Genomic DNA, 18351 nt, shown 5'->3' with positions numbered 1-18351 from the left:
GGTACTATACTTCTGCTCACAAATACCATTTTAAAGGTGCAATCTTAGGGAGTGTAAGGCTGGACCTACACCCTCCGAAATTAAATCTTTTCTTTTGTCTCAAGAGTCAGGACGTCATAATAGTGGTAATGCCATCTAGCATTGCCACTATCAATGATCCTCAATCTTTTCCGTCGGCGCTGCAATCCTTTCTTGAACGTCAAGGCATTTCAGAATAGTTTTCTTTTTGTATATAGTAAGAGTTGGCGTTTTCATTAGAAACTGACACAAATCCACCTGACACAAAAGTCATCCACCTGATGCTCGCATTGTTCTTTAAGTGCTGCCATGATCGTACCTGAAAAGCATTTCTTTTTACACTGAACTGACTGTATATTATACATCGTTTTTATATTTTATATTTTACATTGAATTTCTAGGATACAATGTGGACTTGTCCTTTGTGTTAGTATTATACCTTGTTGCTTTTAGTTTCTGTTCACCATGCTATATTTGAACTTGCATTCTTGTGTCCACTGAATTGCCATTTTCACCTGCAGTGCGACTACTTTGTTATTCCCGTTTCAACACCCCCCCCCCCCCCCCCCCCCCCTATGTAATGCCCTTCTGGGCCTTTAGGGTATCCAAATAAATAAATAAAAATAAATTACCTTGCGTACATTTTCTTACTTTAAGGATGCGTGCTTGGTACTGCCCTGCTAGGGACGCAATGTGCATCTAAAAGTGTTTTATAGCGTTCCTGGCAGGCAAGTATCCGGCGCGAAGCGTTCAAGGACAGAAATTTATCAGAAATGCAAGAACGAAGGGTCTGCTGGAGATTAAGCCAATACTACTTCACTTTGCAGTCAAAAAGAATGACACACATTTTAGGGCTTATCTTTCCTACAACAATAATTAATCAATAATCTCCTGTGCACAATATTTTACACTCTGCTCTGGGTATACATTCCCGTCAGGAAGGCTACGGCACAACTGGAGCGCGCATGTTTGTCATTCCTGATCAAACACTAGCGAGCGCGCAGCTTTTCACAAATGAGATAATTGCAAAGGAAGGCAGATGAAGAAACAGCACGATGACATAATACTATTTTGTGAAGTCAAACCTCGCTATAAAGAAACGGGACGTAACGAAATAATGGATATAACGAAGCAAGTGAAATTCCCCTTAAGATACCCGCAGAGTGCAGTACACGGAATAATGGCTATAGTGAAGTAGTGGATATAACGAAGTAATTTTGGCTCCCCCTTCAACTTCGTTATAACGAGGTTTTACTTATTGCGAAAGTTTAGTGTCTTGCTTTTACACAACATTCTATAGCGCCCTTCACTGTAATGCTCCCACGTATGCTTTTTCATCGAGCATGCATGTCGGTAGCTCGCGCGGGAAATGTCGTTTTTATTTCAGTGCGCAGTTTCAACCCTTCGTCATCAACTTCGCCAGTGAGACAGTGATCAAATCGATACGCCTTGCCGACTCGGGGTCACGGCATGCAGTGTCGCAAGTGATCGCTCACAGTGCGGCGACCCTGCATTTGTCGAACACTGCTCGACCACGCGCACAACGGCGCCGAAAGGGCATGCGTAGCCTGTATTGCAGTGAAGGTGATGCAACACGCCAGCATGCAGCCTTCTGTCGAAACTTTGAGTCAGCCTACAGAGGAAGAAAAAAAAAAAGAAAGAATGATGGGGATTCGAACAATAACGGGCATATCCTTCAACACTTCCGTCTCGGGCAGCATGCAGCAGCAGCCTGGCTTCGAATTAAAGCAGAAACGCGTTACGAGAAACGGAGCGCGGGCAAAAGGAGAAATGGCGATAGTGATGTCCCCCCACGCACGCCTTGTATCGCCAGAGTGCAGGAGTCCAATTAGCGGCGGTCCCAGAAGGCGACGGCAGTGGCAGCTAGGCCTAGCGCTCCGCGATTCGACCCACTTCGATAAGGGCGAAACATCCGCCATATGCGTCGGCGGCAGTAAATCGGTTGCGAGTCCACGCGATGCCTCAAAAAGAGCGTGCGCACGCGCATGGTGGCACGTTTACACGCGTCCCGGGGGGGGGGGGGGGGGGGAGTATTCTGTAAGTGTCCATTCTAGTGGACATGTCCATTTCGTCCGCTGCTGAAGTTCTGGTTGGCTGGACTGGGGTACACGTCAGAAGGAGACAGGCGCCTTCAGCCAATCAGCACTTCAGCAGTAGACTAAACGGAGATGTCCACTAAGCGGACACTTATGGAATATCCCCGCTGCTGCTAATCCGCGACACGGCTACGCAAACGCTCTCGAACTATACTCTAAAGCTATGAATCCGAGCTAGCTGGTGCACTGTAAAATAATTTACACCCTTAACTCTGAATAAGCGGTGTAAATCTGTCTATAACTCGAACCCTTGCACCCAAAAAGAGTGTAAGGGTGCGAGTTATAGACATATTTACACCTTTTTTCACTTTTAAGGGTGTAAATTACTTTACAGTGTATACAGCAACCCCTTTGAAGAAAACAGTGCAAAGATGGGATAAGCGAAGGACGTGCGTTCGGGCATGGCGTCCGAGATTTGCGCGCGCCAGCTGACACGCGCAAGTCACGGAGGTCATCATGGTTTGTGTGTCTGTGCTTGGCCGCTCGCTTGCCCAGTCTTTGGAGCTGTTCCCTTCGAGGATCAGCTGAACTGGTTCACAAGCGGACTAACTTCAATTACTGCTTTCGAATTTCGTAGGTCCAGCGCCGCGCGCTATATACGTGTGCATTCTTCCTCGGTAATGTTGCGCCCTTACAACTTGTCATCGTTCTATATATAATAGTGGTCTTTTGCGGCACATCACTTCTTATAAGTGTGTCGGCCACTTTCCCGTCGAGAACGCTGTGCGCGCCTGTCGCATTCATGGAGAAATAGAACCTGACACGCAGCGTTGGCGACAAGAAGCGTCGAACGAAGAGATTACGTGCGCTCAAAAATTTTTACGCTCATTGGAGTGTAATTTCGCCTCGCAACAGATACTTCTTGCACTAGCTCTGAGAACAAAGGGAGCGTGGGAACTTTTTTTTTTTTTGCGAGATGAAACGACTTGTCTCATGAGCTGGTGTTTCACGACGAAGTGTACGATTGCTCTGCTTGCGTTTATGCACAATCAACTGACTCCCTTTGGGCAGTACAATAACTCTAAACAGAGAGTTTAACTTAGTAGAAGCAGTATACTACAAGAGAAGTTGTCATCGCTCCTTCTGTTCAAACAATTTTACAGACTTTAGAGCTTATTCCCAGTTGCCCTTTAATTTAACTGACTTTAGTAACTAACGTTTCGGTACGTGTGCCTGCCGTCGTCAGAGTATAAACCGATCTCACGAAGGTGTCTGTTAACTATCTTCTAATTATATATATATATATATATATATATATATGGACCCCCATGGCCCCTAGCATTTGGCGCCAGGGGGCCCCAACGCTTGCGTCCTCCACATCTAAAGTTCTCTATTATCCCTACTTTCCAGGGGAAAAAATGGATCATCTTAGTTTAAAGATGCTTGGTATCTAGCCACGGAAATTGCGCTGAGCGACTGAGCTCATCCGACCTCAGTAATGACACTGCAGTCGACCTCATGTCACATGACTCCAACCTTGGAGGTCGGCATTGTCCTCCGCCGATAACACGTTTCACGATACCCTGACTGTTACGCGAGCGGAAATGACGCAGGCCCCCCTTCCGCCGTGTCCGGGAGCCCGTGAGAGTTTATTGAACTGCCCTTACACACTGAACTGTGTGTCGTACTCTGCTTGCCGGCTGAACGCAGATCCGGCTCTCGAAACGTCCTGCACTTAGCAGTACTCGTCACATCGAAAGGACGCCATGTTCAGTTTCGAAATCGCACTGATCACACCATCGCGGTTGCGTCAGTAATCCAACAACGGTTGTCGCTCCTTGTATAGTGTTCGCCCTAATCACGCTGATAACAACGGCCACCGACATGTCCGTTTCCTGGCTAAAAAGAAGAAAAAAAAAAGAAAGGACGCGAAATATTGGTTCAATCTTGTCAAGAAATAGGGCGTTTCCTTGCAGTTCGACCGGAAATGGCCACATTCCTTCACTCATAGGAGGGAAAAGAACGTTGTGGCGAATCTTCTTTTTTAGGATGGAGTAATTGGTCACTATACACCCATTTGACTCCATGTCGCGATTTTCTTCACTCCGGTACGAGATACGTTCTATTTTAGAATCGCCGCCGTAGCTCAGCGGCTATCTGAGCGCGAGGTCGAGGGTTCAACCCCCGCTGCGACCGCATCCCGTTGCGGAGGCAGCATGCAAAAAAACGCTCGCGTTATTTCTTTTAGGCGCAAATCGCCGAGCCCCGGGCGTTTCGCAATTAATGCGGATTCTTCCGCTATAGCTTCTTTCGTATAGCCCCCCAGTTTTGCTTTGAGATACCAAAGCCCACGAATGAATCATTCAGTGACAATTCCTGTCATTTCGACAATTTTCGACAGATCCTGGAAGACCAGCGCTTAGATCGACGGCCCCAATGCAAAGAAGGGCACAGGTATTGCAGATTTATAACTGTGCTACACGAACCGGCAGAAGTTTCTACCTGGTCGAAGCTCTGGTATACTCCCTGATGAAGTGCGTTTCATCATCATCAGCCTATATTTTATGTCCACTGCAGGACGAAGGCCTCTCCCTGCGATCTCTAATTACCCCTGTCTTGCGCTAGCGTATTCCAACTTGCTCCTGCAAATTTCCTAACTTCATCACCCCATCTGGTTTTCTGCCGACCTCGACGGCCTTTCCCTTCTCTTGGTATCCATTCTGTAACCCTTAATGGTCCATCGGTTATCCATCCTACGCATTACATGGCCTGCCCAGCTCCATTTCTTCCGCTTAATGTCAACTAGAATATCGGCTATCCCCGTTTGTTCTCTGATCCACACCGCTCTATTCCTGTCTCTTAACGTTAGTCCTAAGATTTTTCGTTCCATCGCTCTTTGTGCGGTCCTTGTTCTCGAGCTTCTTTGTTAACCTCCAAGTTTCTGACCCATATGTTAGCACCGGTAGAATGCAATGATTGTACACTTTTCTTTTCAACGACAGTGGTAAGCTCCCAGACAGGATTTGGCAATGCCTGCCGTATGCACTCCAACCCAATTTTATTCTTCTGTGAATTTCTTTCTCATGATCAGGGTCCCCTGTGAGTAATTGACCGAGATAAACGTACTGCGTTACAGACTCTAGAGGCTGACTGGCGATCCCGAATTCTTGTTCCCTTGCCAGGCTATTGAACATTATCTTTGCCTTCTGCATATTCATCTTCAACCCAATTCTTACACTTTCTCGATTAAGGTCCTCAATCATTTGCTGTAATTCGTCTCCATTGTTGCTGAATAGGACAATGTCATCTGCAAACCGAAGGTTGCTGAGATATTCGCGGTTGATCCTCACTCCTAAGCCTTCCCAGTCTAAGAGCTTGAATACTTCTTCTAAGCATGCAGTGAATAGCATTGGAGAGATTGTGTCTCCTTGCCTGACCCCTTTCTTGATCGGTAACTTTCTACGTTTGTTGTGGAGAACCAAGGTATAGCTCTGGAATCCTTGTAGATATTTGCTAAGATATTCACGTATGCCTCCTGTACTCCTTGATTACTCAATGCCTCTATGACTGCTGGTATCTTTACTGAATCAAATGCCTTTTCATAATCTATGAAAGCAGCTACTCTCGCGAAGGGAATTTTTAAGGCTCCGTTTAGAGTGGCAACAGAACACCGCGAGACTCCTAGAACAGGCGTTAAAAACGCACCGTTTCCAGACGCTATATCATTCGTAGAAATCTTGCCAAGCGTTCTGGCCGTGCTCGTTCGGGTTTGTCAGTAAAACAGTGTTCTACACTCTAGAAACGAGAGGTCCGCTACGACACCACTTGCTTTAAGAGTCCTTAACCTAACCTAACAAGGAAAGTGGTGCAGCACACGCTAAAGAAAAACATGCTCCGGAAAGGCGTTGTATTTAGGGTCCTTTGCTTCCGGATTTTGCATTTCTTTTAATATTCGTTGGATAAAAATGGGGTGTTATTTTATAGAGGAAGACCGGTGAGATATCGGGGATGTTGTTATTTATAAGGAAGACCGGAGAGAAATCGGAGGGTTTTGTTGTCTGGCAGTTTAGACTACTTCATTTTTGCGGTAACTTTCACAAACCATTAACACCAGCAATGATCTCCTTTTGGACACAAACGTTTCATTTAAACAAGCAAGATTCTAACAGTTACATGTAATGCCCTCCCCCCCCCCCCCCAAAAAAAAAAAAAAAAGCTAGACTGTTGCATATCATGGGACGAACACATCCCTAGAAATTCTTGTTGTCAAACACCCGTGTACTTAGATTTAGGTGCACGTTAAAGAACCCCAGGTGGTCAAAATTTCCGGAGTCCTCCACTACGGCGTGCCTCATAATCAGAACTGGTTTTGGCACGTAAAACCCCATAATTTATTTATTTTTGTCAGAGATTGGTAATAAAATTAAAGAAAACAACCATAACAAAAACAACAAATAGCGAGAGTCTGGCAATACTTTCTTTACTTTGTTCTCGGCACTTTTTAACGAAGCAAGACAAACAAAGGAGTAATCCACACGGGCATGCTTCACAAGAAGTGTGACGCTTTTTCTTATCTTACAAGCTCTTGTTGGCGTGCATATGCATTGGGAGCAATTCTGTCCTAGACCTGTCCGGTCTTTCATCCTTGTCTGTTGTCTTACTGTTTTACTGTTTCCCAGTATACGACGCTGCAACAAAATTATTGGTACGCGAAATAGATGAATCAGCCACCCTTCTTTAAACGGAAGATAGTTGCGTAACCTCCCAACGTCAAAGCTACCGTTCGCAACGCAGAGCAACGCCAGCACTGCGTTAATTCGAAATTCGTTAATACGAAAGGGATCGCAAGGATTCCCTTTACATTTAGACTCCTTAACCTTCGCCTAACCGAATTAGGAAAGCAGAGCAATACATTCTAAAAAAAAAAAAAAAACAATAACCTGCCCTAGAAGCTCCTTTTAGCGAGGGCTAACAACTTACGCCGCTCTTAATTTCCGATAGTTATCGCACTCTGTACACCAACAGAGAGATCCTACTCCCTCGAGGGGTGGTTTACGAGAACGTTTGGAGTACACTTCGATGTGCGGAAAAGAGTTACTAAGGAGTCAGTGCTAAAGAGAGTGTGGCGTTTTCAGGCTTTCTCGAATCGTACGCAGCAGTGTCAACGAAATCTCCAGCTCGGCAGTTACAGCTGAATGAAAACGGAGCTGCGAGTGAGTGACGGAATGAAGGAAGGAACGAAAAGGAAAAAGAAAAAGAAAGAAAAGGCGGGTGGCAGTTGATTGTGGATTAAGAGCCGCTATACTGAGAAGGAAAGAATGGGTGACGTCACGTGGTCACGTGGCACAGGATGTTGTAGAAAGATACATTGTTTCATGAACGACCGCGAGCAGTATGAGAAAGAGAGAGAAAAAAAAAGGGGGGGGGGGGGACTTACGACAGTGATAGGAGGAGGAGGAGGAGATGGGAAGTGGAAAGGGGAAGGGGGGGTTCCCCTGATTCCTTTGAAAGCCGATCTTTTTGTCAGCGATTTCGGTGCGCTTCGGACGCACGGGACAAGTTCTTCGCCCGACGTCTGTATACTGTACATCCTTTCACCTCCTTACCGCCGTCTGTAGTATTTATTATCCTTTCTTCGTCCATTCTGGCAACGGGTATGCTTCGAGTTCTGGCCCGCACGTCTCGTCTCCGGACCTAATAGCGACGCGTACATCGACGCACCTTATTTGCTCTCTCCGACCGAGGCAAGCCGGCTGGAATTGTGTCAGAATCACACGGTCGTCTTCACCGCACCGCACGAGAGCAGTGCATGGCAGCTCCCAGGGCACATTCGTAAGTTGATGACTGCGTTCTGAATCTACCCATTTTATCGCGCATTTGTGTTTATCGAGCATGCCATTCCCACAAGGTCCCGTCACGTGTATTCCCTTGAAACGTCGCCGCCAAGTATATTCGCGACTATATTAACGTAATCCCGTTATCGTATATTTATCTCGATCCATTTTTGGCAGCTTTATGCTGTTGCTAGAGCGAATACTTGAGTGTGAGAGACGCCACATTACAGAGCTTCGCATTAAAGTTGACCACATGGTGTTCCTTAAAACGTGTGCCTGAATCTAAGCACAGGAACGTTTCTCTTCTTTTGCATTCTCAAACTCGGCCGTTATTAAAACTCAAATATTAATCAAGGTAACCTTGATTCGCAACCGCTGCAGCTTGTTGACAATAATCAAATGTGAAGAAGGCCAGCCTACATATACCTAAACTAAAGGCAGGACGTCGACCTCTATTGTCCCGTTCTACTATGTCTCAGCGTCTGCCCATAAATATAGCATTAAAAAATGAAGTCGTTCACTTTGACAAGTCTTGATTGGTCTCGATGTAGGGTATTGTGTTATCTTTTGACGTTCTAGATTCGCTGATTAGCGCTCATATTGACGTGCTTACTTTAGCTGGACTTCTGAGCCGAGGGTTGGAGGGTATCTCTTTATCGACTTGCGGCCAGATATTTTATTTTTGTCGATTTAGGCTTCCCGTCTCAAAGCAACGCACGGGCAAGTAAATACGCCGCAGTGTGGGTCCCTGGAGTTAACTTTGACTTGCCTGAGCTTCTATGACACGCGCACGAGCATTCTTACATTCCGTGCCTCAGGGATTCGAATCAGCAATACAACGCGAAATACCAACGAGCCACCGCTGCGAGTTAAAAGCTGCATTTTATGCGCCTAATGTAACCTATACGGTGTGTCTTTCATAGGTTCGCACCGGCAAAATGTTAAACCACAGCGATAATGTGTGCGTTTCTTGGATATCTCTCATGGACGCGACGTGGCGTCAAGATATAGCAGAGCCGTCTTCCAAGTGCGTTACATTATTTGTACTCGAAGCTAAAGTCAAAGCATAGGCGGTCTTCAATGCTAACCGGAGTTGGAACACACCCCACGTCATGATGTCAGAAGTCAGCTGCCACAGCGACACTACAGAGTGAACGTAAGAGCTTTCTGCAAAAGATTACTCAGAGGGAAGTCCCGTACTATAGCGTCTACCGGAGCTATACATCTATGGCTGCTCAGCCAGGGGTGCTATTCTGGACGTCGTCAAATTCCGCCGCAATGTCGAATTCTGTAATCGCGGCATTTTGAGCCAATCAGAGACGCCGTAGTATAGTACTCTGGGCCAATCAGAGCTGAGAAGATGGCGAATTCGACAACATGGCCGGATTTTGACAATGTCCGGAACTGCGGTCCAGGCTATCACCCCAGAAAGGGAAATGATGGGCAGGGCGCAGATTTGCCTGAATTTCGTCCTTCTGGCTTCGAACGACTTTGTGTCTTTGCAAATCGATAAGTTTCAACGGGATATTGCGCTATGAATGCAATGATTACGCAGGCGCGCAGATACTAATTATTTTGTTGTATGATAGGAGAAGGAAGAGCGTAATAAATACGTTTGAAGCCACGTGTACGAATAGTAGGAAAATCCATGTACTGCCCGTAATTTTCATGATAGCCGAACGATCGCAGCGGCAGAGTTCTCTCGTGGTATCGTAGAAAAACGGTAAACAAGCCACTCCAACATTGCTTTGCGTTGTGATGTCCACGTCATCGTCGTCGGCTGATCGACGTAGTCAGCCATCGACAATGTCGTCACCCTGCCAGGTGTCGCTGTTGTTACTCAAAGCCTTGTTTCGAATTGTCCTCTACGCATTAGCACTTTTGGCGAGCTTGTAATGTTGCAAATCATAGCGCCAACTAGACGCAGACGGTGATTAAAGTTACGAAACTTGCAAGCTGTAACAATTACGTGTAATACACCAAACTTGCAAAGCAAAAATTAAACGAACTTGTAACAACAAACTTGCAAAATTGTGTAAGCTTACAAATCCGAATTCTCTGGCATAGTGGTTATGAGAAAAGCCACACGTGCCTGTTTTTATTTCTTTTTTTTTTTGTGCTGAAGAAGTGGTGCGTTGTCTTCCCCTGTCGTCTAACAATAGTTAAATTGGACAAGCGCACTGCTGCATAAAGGCCAGGTTACAAGAAAATTGATACAGTGGGGGGAGGGGGAGAAAAGAAACTTCGCTCTACACAATTAAGGGCTTCTCAACCTTAATAATTGCAGAATTGCAGAAGGCAATAACCATCCTACGCGAGAGATAAATTGAGGCTGGAGCCTTTGAAGGAACTGGGTGAAACGGGCGTGAGCTTTGCATTCATCGCGCTAACTGGGCGCCAACCCGCGTGTATGCCGTTGTAGAAGGGCACCTCGATTTTATCGTTCTCTTATCGTTTCTTTGTGTGTTGTTATCTCTGGCGGGACCGATGTCTTTTTCGCATAATAAGTTGTCTCATAGTCGCAAATGAACAACTCGGAGGGCATCGCCGTCCATGTGCCTTTGTCAAAAGTATACTGGCTAACTCTGCGACTTTACGATACGTGTCGTTCGGCTGTGTGGTACTGTTCCCGTGGCGCCCCTGACGCTCCAGTCCTCTGAATGGCTAATTATCGTAATCATCATCATCATCATCATCAGCCTATATTTTATGTCCACTGCTGGCACTGCAGGGCGAAAGCTTCTCCCTGCGACCTCCAATTACCCATGTCTTGCGTTAGCTGATTCCAACTTGCGCCTGCAAATTTCCTAGCTTCATCACCCCAACTAGTTTTCTGCCGTCCTCGACTGCGCTTCCCTTCTCTTGGTATCCATTCTGTAACTCTAATGGTTATCGGTCCTACGCATCACACGGTCTGCCCAGCTCCATTTCTTCCGCTTAATGTCAACTAGAATATCGGCTATCCCCGTTTGCTCTCTGATCCACGCCGCTCTTCCTGTCTCTTAACGTTAGGCCTAACATTTTCCGTTCCATCGCTCTTTATGCGGTCCTTAACTTCTTCTCGAGCTTCTTTGTTAACCTCCAAGTTTCTACCCTATATGTTAGCGCCGGTAGAATGCAATGATTGTACACTTTTCAATGACAGTGGTAAGCTCCCAGTCAGTATTTGGTAATGCCTGCCGTATGCACTCCGATTCAATTTTATTCTTCTGTAAATTTCCTTCTCATGATCAGGGTCCCCCGTGAGAAATTGACCTAGATAACCGTACTCCTTTACAGACTCTAGAGGCTGACTGGCGATCCTGAATTCTTGTTCCCTTGCCAGGCTATTGAACATTACCTTTGTCTTCTGCATGTTAATCTTCAACCCCACTCTTACACGTTCTCGTTTAAGGTCCTCAATCATTTGTTGTAATTAGTCTCCATTGTTGCTGAATAGGACAATGTAATTTGCAAACCAAAGGTTGTTTAGAGATTCGCCGTTGATCCTCACTCCTAAGCCTTCCCAGTCTAAGAGCATGAGTACTTCTTCTAAGCATCCAGTGAATAGCATTGGAGAGATTGTGTCTCCATGCCTGACCACTTTCTTGATAGGTAACTTTCTACTTTTCTTGTGGAGAACGGTTTTCTTGTGAAAATGGTTAACACGAGGGTTCTTTTCGTAACCCAGGGCGTTGGAATCCTATGCATAACACATAAAAAAAGGAAAGGAAAGAAACCCTTAACCAGCCTGTAGTCAATCTGGCGGTCGCAGAAAATGCGGCCCGTATACTCTTGAACGAAGAGTGTGTGCGTTTGTTTACTGCGGGGGTCTATAGTTCGCGCTATGCTCTACACGAATGGAGGAAGGAAATGATTAAACTAAGAGGAAGCATTACGTCAAGTAGCCAGCCTTCGCAAGCCAACTCTTTGCACGACCCTTCACCTTTTCTCTCTTAAAGAATTGTGCAGAAACCATCGACGGTGGTTTCTGCACCAACGAACGAACTAACGAATGAACGAACGAACGTTTTCCTTGCCGAGTCCGACCTCCGATCACCAACCACCGACCAGCCACGATGACAGGCGGAGGAGGCAAAGGAAAGTTATTTGTTTTAAAAGTCGGCCCAACACGTGACCCTGCACTCGGCGGACTCGGCCCTGTGGGCTTGGTTCCCGGCAGGTTTTAATCGACGAGCACCGGTTCGGATGCTTTGCCAACCGCCCTGCGCACATTTTCTCATTTTCTCTCGATATGCTTGTGCAACTTCGGTCGTCTATTGCAACGCATGCATTTATCGCCTTTGTTAAAACAAAGTGCAAGTGTTTCAGCCGCCCGTTGCTTCCGTGCCCATCGTCCTTTCGGAAGAGCGTGTGCGCAGCACGCTCTTCAACATGAAAGACACTAAAGCTTACCGTGACGTGATCACGTGCTGGGCCGACTTTTCTTGGCTTCAATTTTTGCTACGCAATGCTCCTTCCTAGTTCCTCCTTTTCCTCCGTGGTTGTATGGTCCTCAACAGCTCCAAAAGACGGCGTCTATTTTGGCCACTCGTCCTGCTTCAGCGCTAAGCGCTCACACTGAAAGTAAAATTCTCTCGAAAGCGAAACTGCGTTCCTTCTGTGGCGGTAAGAAGCTCTGCCGTTATTAATCTCACTGAAAGTAGTGGGGTACGTTTCTTTTATTGTTTCAATCTCGATGCTTATAGTCGGGCGTAAAATCTTCAGCCGTCGAAGTTCAAGGCCGTGTGTTGCACATCCAGGACAGCGCTTGTTCAGCGCAGCTTGCGAAACGAGCCGCGGGCAACTGACAGAATGAGGACATCCGTCACGTCCGGGACCGGGCGGAATTCAAGCCGCGAGGATTAGGCATGTTGCGGCTCGCCGCCGCATCTTACATGCCTCTCTCGCGAGTTAATCGCCTTCTTGAACCCTCTGTGACCCCCACCCATTGCGTGCGTCTGCAGAGGACAGGCGCGAAACTGAAGTACGCGTCTTCTCGACCGCACCGTGAAAAGAAGCCGTGCTGGGGATTATCTTTCCTCTCTATATTAGTTCCTTTACGTTTTTGCTCGCTGATGCACTCCGTGAATGCGTGTTCACGAAGGCGTTCCTTGTATACGTCGTTCCTTTTTTTTTTTTCTTTTCTTTATGTTGGTTGGTGTGGCTCTGTATACGCTTGCTTGAAGTGAGCCTCGCTTTGTTGTTGTTTCTCGGTTTACAGCTTTTCTCTTCGAGCGATGTTTGTCTTATCCGTTGCAACGTATTTGCTACTGTTCCCGCTCGTGCCTGAAGCGTAGGCCCGACAGCAAATAAAGTAACATTGCTGGGCTTGTTCTTCTTGATACTCCTTGCAGTGTAGGTTATAACTTTGTGGTTTCTTGTTCACTTGCATTCCCTTTTGCTGTTTACACTTTTTCTGATTTTCTTGTTATGTTGTTTTGTGTTATTGTTCATTTACTGTCGTGCCACCTCCCCCCCCCCCTGCGGGAATTTCTGTTATTTTTAAACTTCTTTCATTATGTATTCGCAGGAGTTGGGGAGCTGTGCTCCTAGCGGCGTTCCTCTTGCTGCTAGACTCGCCGGCAGATGGCAGGAGACACGTGAGTTACCGAAGGGCAGCCTCTGAATCTATCTATCTATCTATCTATCTATCTATCTATCTATCTATCTATCTATCTATCTATCTATCTATCTATCTATCTATCTATCTATCTATCTATCTATCTATCTATCTATCTATCTATCTATCTATCTATCTATCTATCTATCTATCTATCTATCTATCTATCTATCTATCTATCTATCTATCTATCTATCTATCTACGAAACATATATACGCCTTCAAGCGAATAATGTTTTTAATAAAGCAAATCTTCCTTGCCCTTCCTCCACGGGATTTGGCGTGTCTGCTCGGTTAGTTTTTCGTCAAGTGGGCTGATCCTGGAGACAAATAGTAAACTGGGCGGATATTTTGTGACGATGCCTTTTCCGATGCTAGTGTCTTATCGCCTTTGGTCAGTGGCCAGAGAGTCGCTCCGGCCACGTTATCAATGGGATCAGCCGGCCGTGAGCGGTGCATGATAAGACTGGCACGGAATCGAGCGGAAGGCATCGCTACAAAATAGCGGCCCTGGGCCGTTACCGGATATGATGTAATCAAAACTGGGTCGATCCCAGAGTGGGCCTCTTCAATTTGTCGTCCCGGACTGTCCAGGACTGCCCGAGACGCTGCATACGCAAAGCTCATTGGCTGGAAGCACTGCCTCAGGCAATCCGAGACTTAAAGGCACGGATAATCGACGAGGCCTAGTGTAATACGCAGTCGCGTGGGTCACGTGGGTTACGGGGTGGGGTCAAGGCGTATGATCCACCACACTCTTCCCGTCCGCGTGGCTCGCTTGTCCTTGCTACGTCCGGGATTTTTATTTATTGTATTTATTTCGTACTACCAGCCTCGTTACCAGGCCCTAGGCAGGAGTGGGTAGTACAAAAAATATGTAACGGATAGTACAAAGGTGCAAAAATAGTGGGTATACAATACAAAATATGTAGGAAAGAAATAACAGCATGCGAAAATACATTAAAAAAAAACAACGACAACAACTGTATCTGAATAAAGAAGGTAGGATATCGCTGAAGGTAGGGTATCGCTGGTTTACAGGGTGTGACAAAAGTGTTCGCACTCAAATAAAAACCATAAATATGGTTTTGATGTACTGTAGCAACATCACGTTTACGTTAATTTTATGCGTTGTGCTTTACATACACAAATCTCCAAATCTAATTTTCCAAAAGTCCACATTCTGCGCGGGTGCAAGTATTGAGTCGCTTCGGAAATGCATCGATGGCGGCACGGATGTAGTCTTCGTCTCATTCACTACTCTTGCTTTTTCTAATGTGCGACGAAGATCAGCCAAATTGCGGTGAGGAGTAGAGCAGAATGTGCCTTTTTCTTTAACATAAACCATACTGAATAGTCAAGCGGGTTTAGATCTGTACTGTTTAAGAGCCGTTCTGAAGCGGAAATGAAATCAGGGAAGGTTTTCGTGCACCTTTCTTGGTGCAACACCTTCGTCTTTTGAACCCGAGCGGAGTGATGATACTTCCACTGACGGTTTCCAAATTGTGATTGGGCCCAAGGCAGGACCTCCTTCTTCAGGACACCTAACAGATAATTTGCACTGTTCAGTTTGGCTCCCTTAAAAAAACAGCGACATCTTTCCATCATTTGTACACCCTCATACGCAAGGCGTACAAATGTGCGTTGGGACTTGCGCCCGGAGTGACCACCACCAAGCTGCTGGAACTAGGCTTGCACAACACGCTCGAGGAACTCGTGGAGGCGCAACAAGTGTCCCAACTCGAGCGCCTATCCAAGACCCGCCCGGGCAGGCACGTGCTCGAAAAGCTCGGCATTACATACCACACGCAGCACGGCACCAAAGTGGAAATTCCAAGAACCATGCGCGAGCAAATATACGTGCCCCAATTGCCTCCCAACATGCACCCCCAACACCACACGGCGAGACGTAAAGCCAGGGCACAACACATGAACCAAAGTTACTCCAACGACAAGGAGGCAGTCTTCACCGACGCAGCCCGTTATCGAGACAGGAAGAGTTTCGTGGCGGCAGTTACTAGCCACCGAGGTAACCACCTCACGAGCGTCACCGTGAACACGGCATATGCCGAAGCGGCAGAGGAAGCGGCCATAGCACTGGCCCTCACACAAACCAAGGCTACATACGTGATCTGCGATTCGCAAACGGCAGTTCGCAATTTTGCAAATGGGCGCATATCGCAAGAGGCGTATCACATACTCAAGCGACATCCCATACACCAGTGAGAAGCCAACCTCGATAACCGAAGGCACTTGCTATGGATCCCGGCACACACTGGACTGAGAACCCCCAACTAAGCGGCTCACCACGTTGCTCGAGGCCTCACTCACCGAGCATCATCGGAGGAAGAGCCCCCGCGGGGTATTGCAAACTTCTGGGCGTGGGAGGATCGTTTGACCTGGTTCCATGACATCCCGACACACTACCAGTTACAGAGACGCGTATACCCATTCCCTCACACTAGGTTAGATAGGACGCGAGCAGTACACTACAGACAATTACAAACGGATTCTTAGAGAAACCCCAGACTCATGCACGCCATGTATCCAGACATGTACACTACAAACAGATGCACATCCTGTGGCGAGGTTGCCACACTTAATCACATGTTATGGGAATGTCAGGACATAACAAACAATTCGGGCAGTGCCGACACCTCTGTCTCTTCCATCGCCAGCCTCCGCTCGCGTTGGAAGACCGCACTGCTCAGCTCGAACCTGACAATACAGCTCTGGGCCGTCCAGCGAGCCGAGAAAGCCGCTTCGAGACAAGGTCTCGGAACCGCGTCCGCGGCGGGTGCCCAGACCCACTAAAATACGCCGGACTCAAATCTTATCGATTTGATAATAAAGTTTACGTTCTTCTTCCATCAGAAATGATTGTCATGACCCTTCTTTTTAACTTTAAGCAAAACTGCATGTTTTTGTCTGATTTATCATATACACTGCGAAAGCGCACGCGTGTACTAAGTTGTCGGCATACTGAAGGAAGAAAAAGAGAGAAAAAAAAAAGAAACAGAAACAGCGCTGGCTACAGGACTGCAGAAAGGCAGACAACACACACGCCGACAACCAACCAGTTGTGCGCAGTGTAGGGCTCATACTCGTACATAACACATGCCAAACATTATGCCTTATGGCAAGCAGAGTTTCCTACAAAAATTGCTAGAGCTAACTGTGACGCCAGTGTCTGCGAGACAAAAACCCGCCGTGGTTGCTCAGTGGCTATTGCTGAGCACGAGGTCGCGGGCTAATTTCTGTGTACAGTGCACGTAAAGAACCCCAGGTGTCCAAATTTCCGGAGTCCTCACTACGGCGTGCCTCATAATCAGCGGCAAACACGGTGGTTCAGCTAATCGTGAAATTCTGTAATGGCAGCTGTTCGAGCCAATCACAGAAGCCATAGCACCCTGTGGACCAATCACAACTTACGAGATGGCGAATTCGACAATATGGCGGAATTATTCAATGACCAGAATAGCGCACCAATGGATAGCCACCGTGACATGGACATGATGGGCAGTGCATGGATTAGCTTCAACTTACTTCTTCTGGCTTCGAACGACTTTGTGACTTTTCAATTGAATTGACCCTTTTTTCAGCAGAATATCGCGTTAAATATGCAACGATTGGTAATTATTACGCTGGTGGGCAGAGACTAATTGCATGCCTTTCTGAGATTAGAAAACTACTTGTGCTCGGAAATTTAGAAAGACAAATGTCACAAATGTGTTTCAAGCCGAAACCATGAAGATCAGACTAATCGATGTACTAACCATCATTCCCATGGCGTGTGAACTATCGCAGTATGGGTATGATGAACTGTATGATGGCAGGCTATATCACTGAAATAAAGAAAGGGGGTGTGCCTTCTCTCGCTTTGTGCAGCTCATTCGCCACGGTCGTCAGCGGCGGCAGCACCAACACTTGCACCACTTCCAGCAAAACGTGACGCTGGGTTTAAACCCGGGGTCGTATCAAGAATCAGGTCCCTGGGGTCCATGGACTGTTAGCAGTTCCTGCTCGAGGACCTGCGGAGGAGGCGTCGCCTACCAGACGCGAGTCTGCGAGGACTTCAGGTCTGTCGACGTGTTGTGCTTGCATGAAAACGATTTTTGAAGAGTTTTAGGCAGCCGTCATTGGCACACTATTAAAGCCTGAACCACCTATGAGATGCATGAGTCACCCAATCGACGTGAGTCTGCGTGGACTTCAGGTCTGTCGACAGGCTGTGCTTTCATGCGAACAATTTTAGAGAGTTTTAGGAAGCCGTTCTTGGCACACTACCATACCTGAACCGCCTGTAAGATCAGTCACTGGACCGACATGAGAGTACCAGGACTGCGAGTCTGTCGACGGGGTGTGCTTGCCGAGAACTAATTTGGAGAGTTTTAGAGAACATTTTTCTTAATTTGCATGCTATAAAATCTTGGCATATCCTACGAGTGGGGTGCGTCGCCCTATGGACGTGAGTGTGCAGGTACTTAAATTTCTGTCGAGAGGCCATGCTTGCACGAGAACAATTTCGGGGAGCTTTAGGCAACCTTTCTTAGCACGCTATTAAATGTTGGACCTCCTATATGAGTGAGATGCGTCGCTTGGCGGACCTGAGACTGCAAGGAGATTAACTCTATGCTGACTTACATTCGTTTCACGAGAACAGTTTTGGGAGAGTTGTAGGCAATTGTCCTTGCGCACTATTAAGATTCGCCCTTCTGTTGAGCAGGAGGCGTCGCCCGAAAGATGCCCGTCTCTAGTCGCTCAGTTCGCTCTTAGGTACACACTTCACGGAGACGCAGCAAGCTAACTGGCAATTACATTTGAGTATCACTCTTCACTT

The 18351-nt window shown here is 46.8% G+C and overlaps 1 protein-coding gene across 1 annotated transcript in view; it reads left to right on the top strand.

Moving 5' to 3' along the window:
• The first annotated feature begins 7608 nt into the window (after positions 1–7608).
• LOC119435833 (papilin) overlaps positions 7609–18351 on the top strand; it is a 105025-nt gene continuing 94282 nt past the window's right edge. Inside the window, exons 1-3 of the mRNA XM_037702539.2 lie at positions 7609–7907; positions 13422–13491; positions 17400–17590. Of these exons, the coding sequence (XP_037558467.1) occupies positions 7885–7907; positions 13422–13491; positions 17400–17590 (284 nt within the window). The 5' untranslated portion in view covers positions 7609–7884. The remainder of the gene's footprint in view (positions 7908–13421; positions 13492–17399; positions 17591–18351) is intronic.

The sequence above is a fragment of the Dermacentor silvarum genome, unplaced genomic scaffold (assembly GCF_013339745.2).
Source record: "Dermacentor silvarum isolate Dsil-2018 unplaced genomic scaffold, BIME_Dsil_1.4 Seq941, whole genome shotgun sequence".
In the NCBI taxonomy this organism is placed as follows: Eukaryota; Metazoa; Arthropoda; class Arachnida; order Ixodida; family Ixodidae; genus Dermacentor; species Dermacentor silvarum.
The sequence above is the reverse complement of the archived record's forward strand: the minus strand, read 5'-3'. Positions and strand labels throughout refer to the sequence as shown.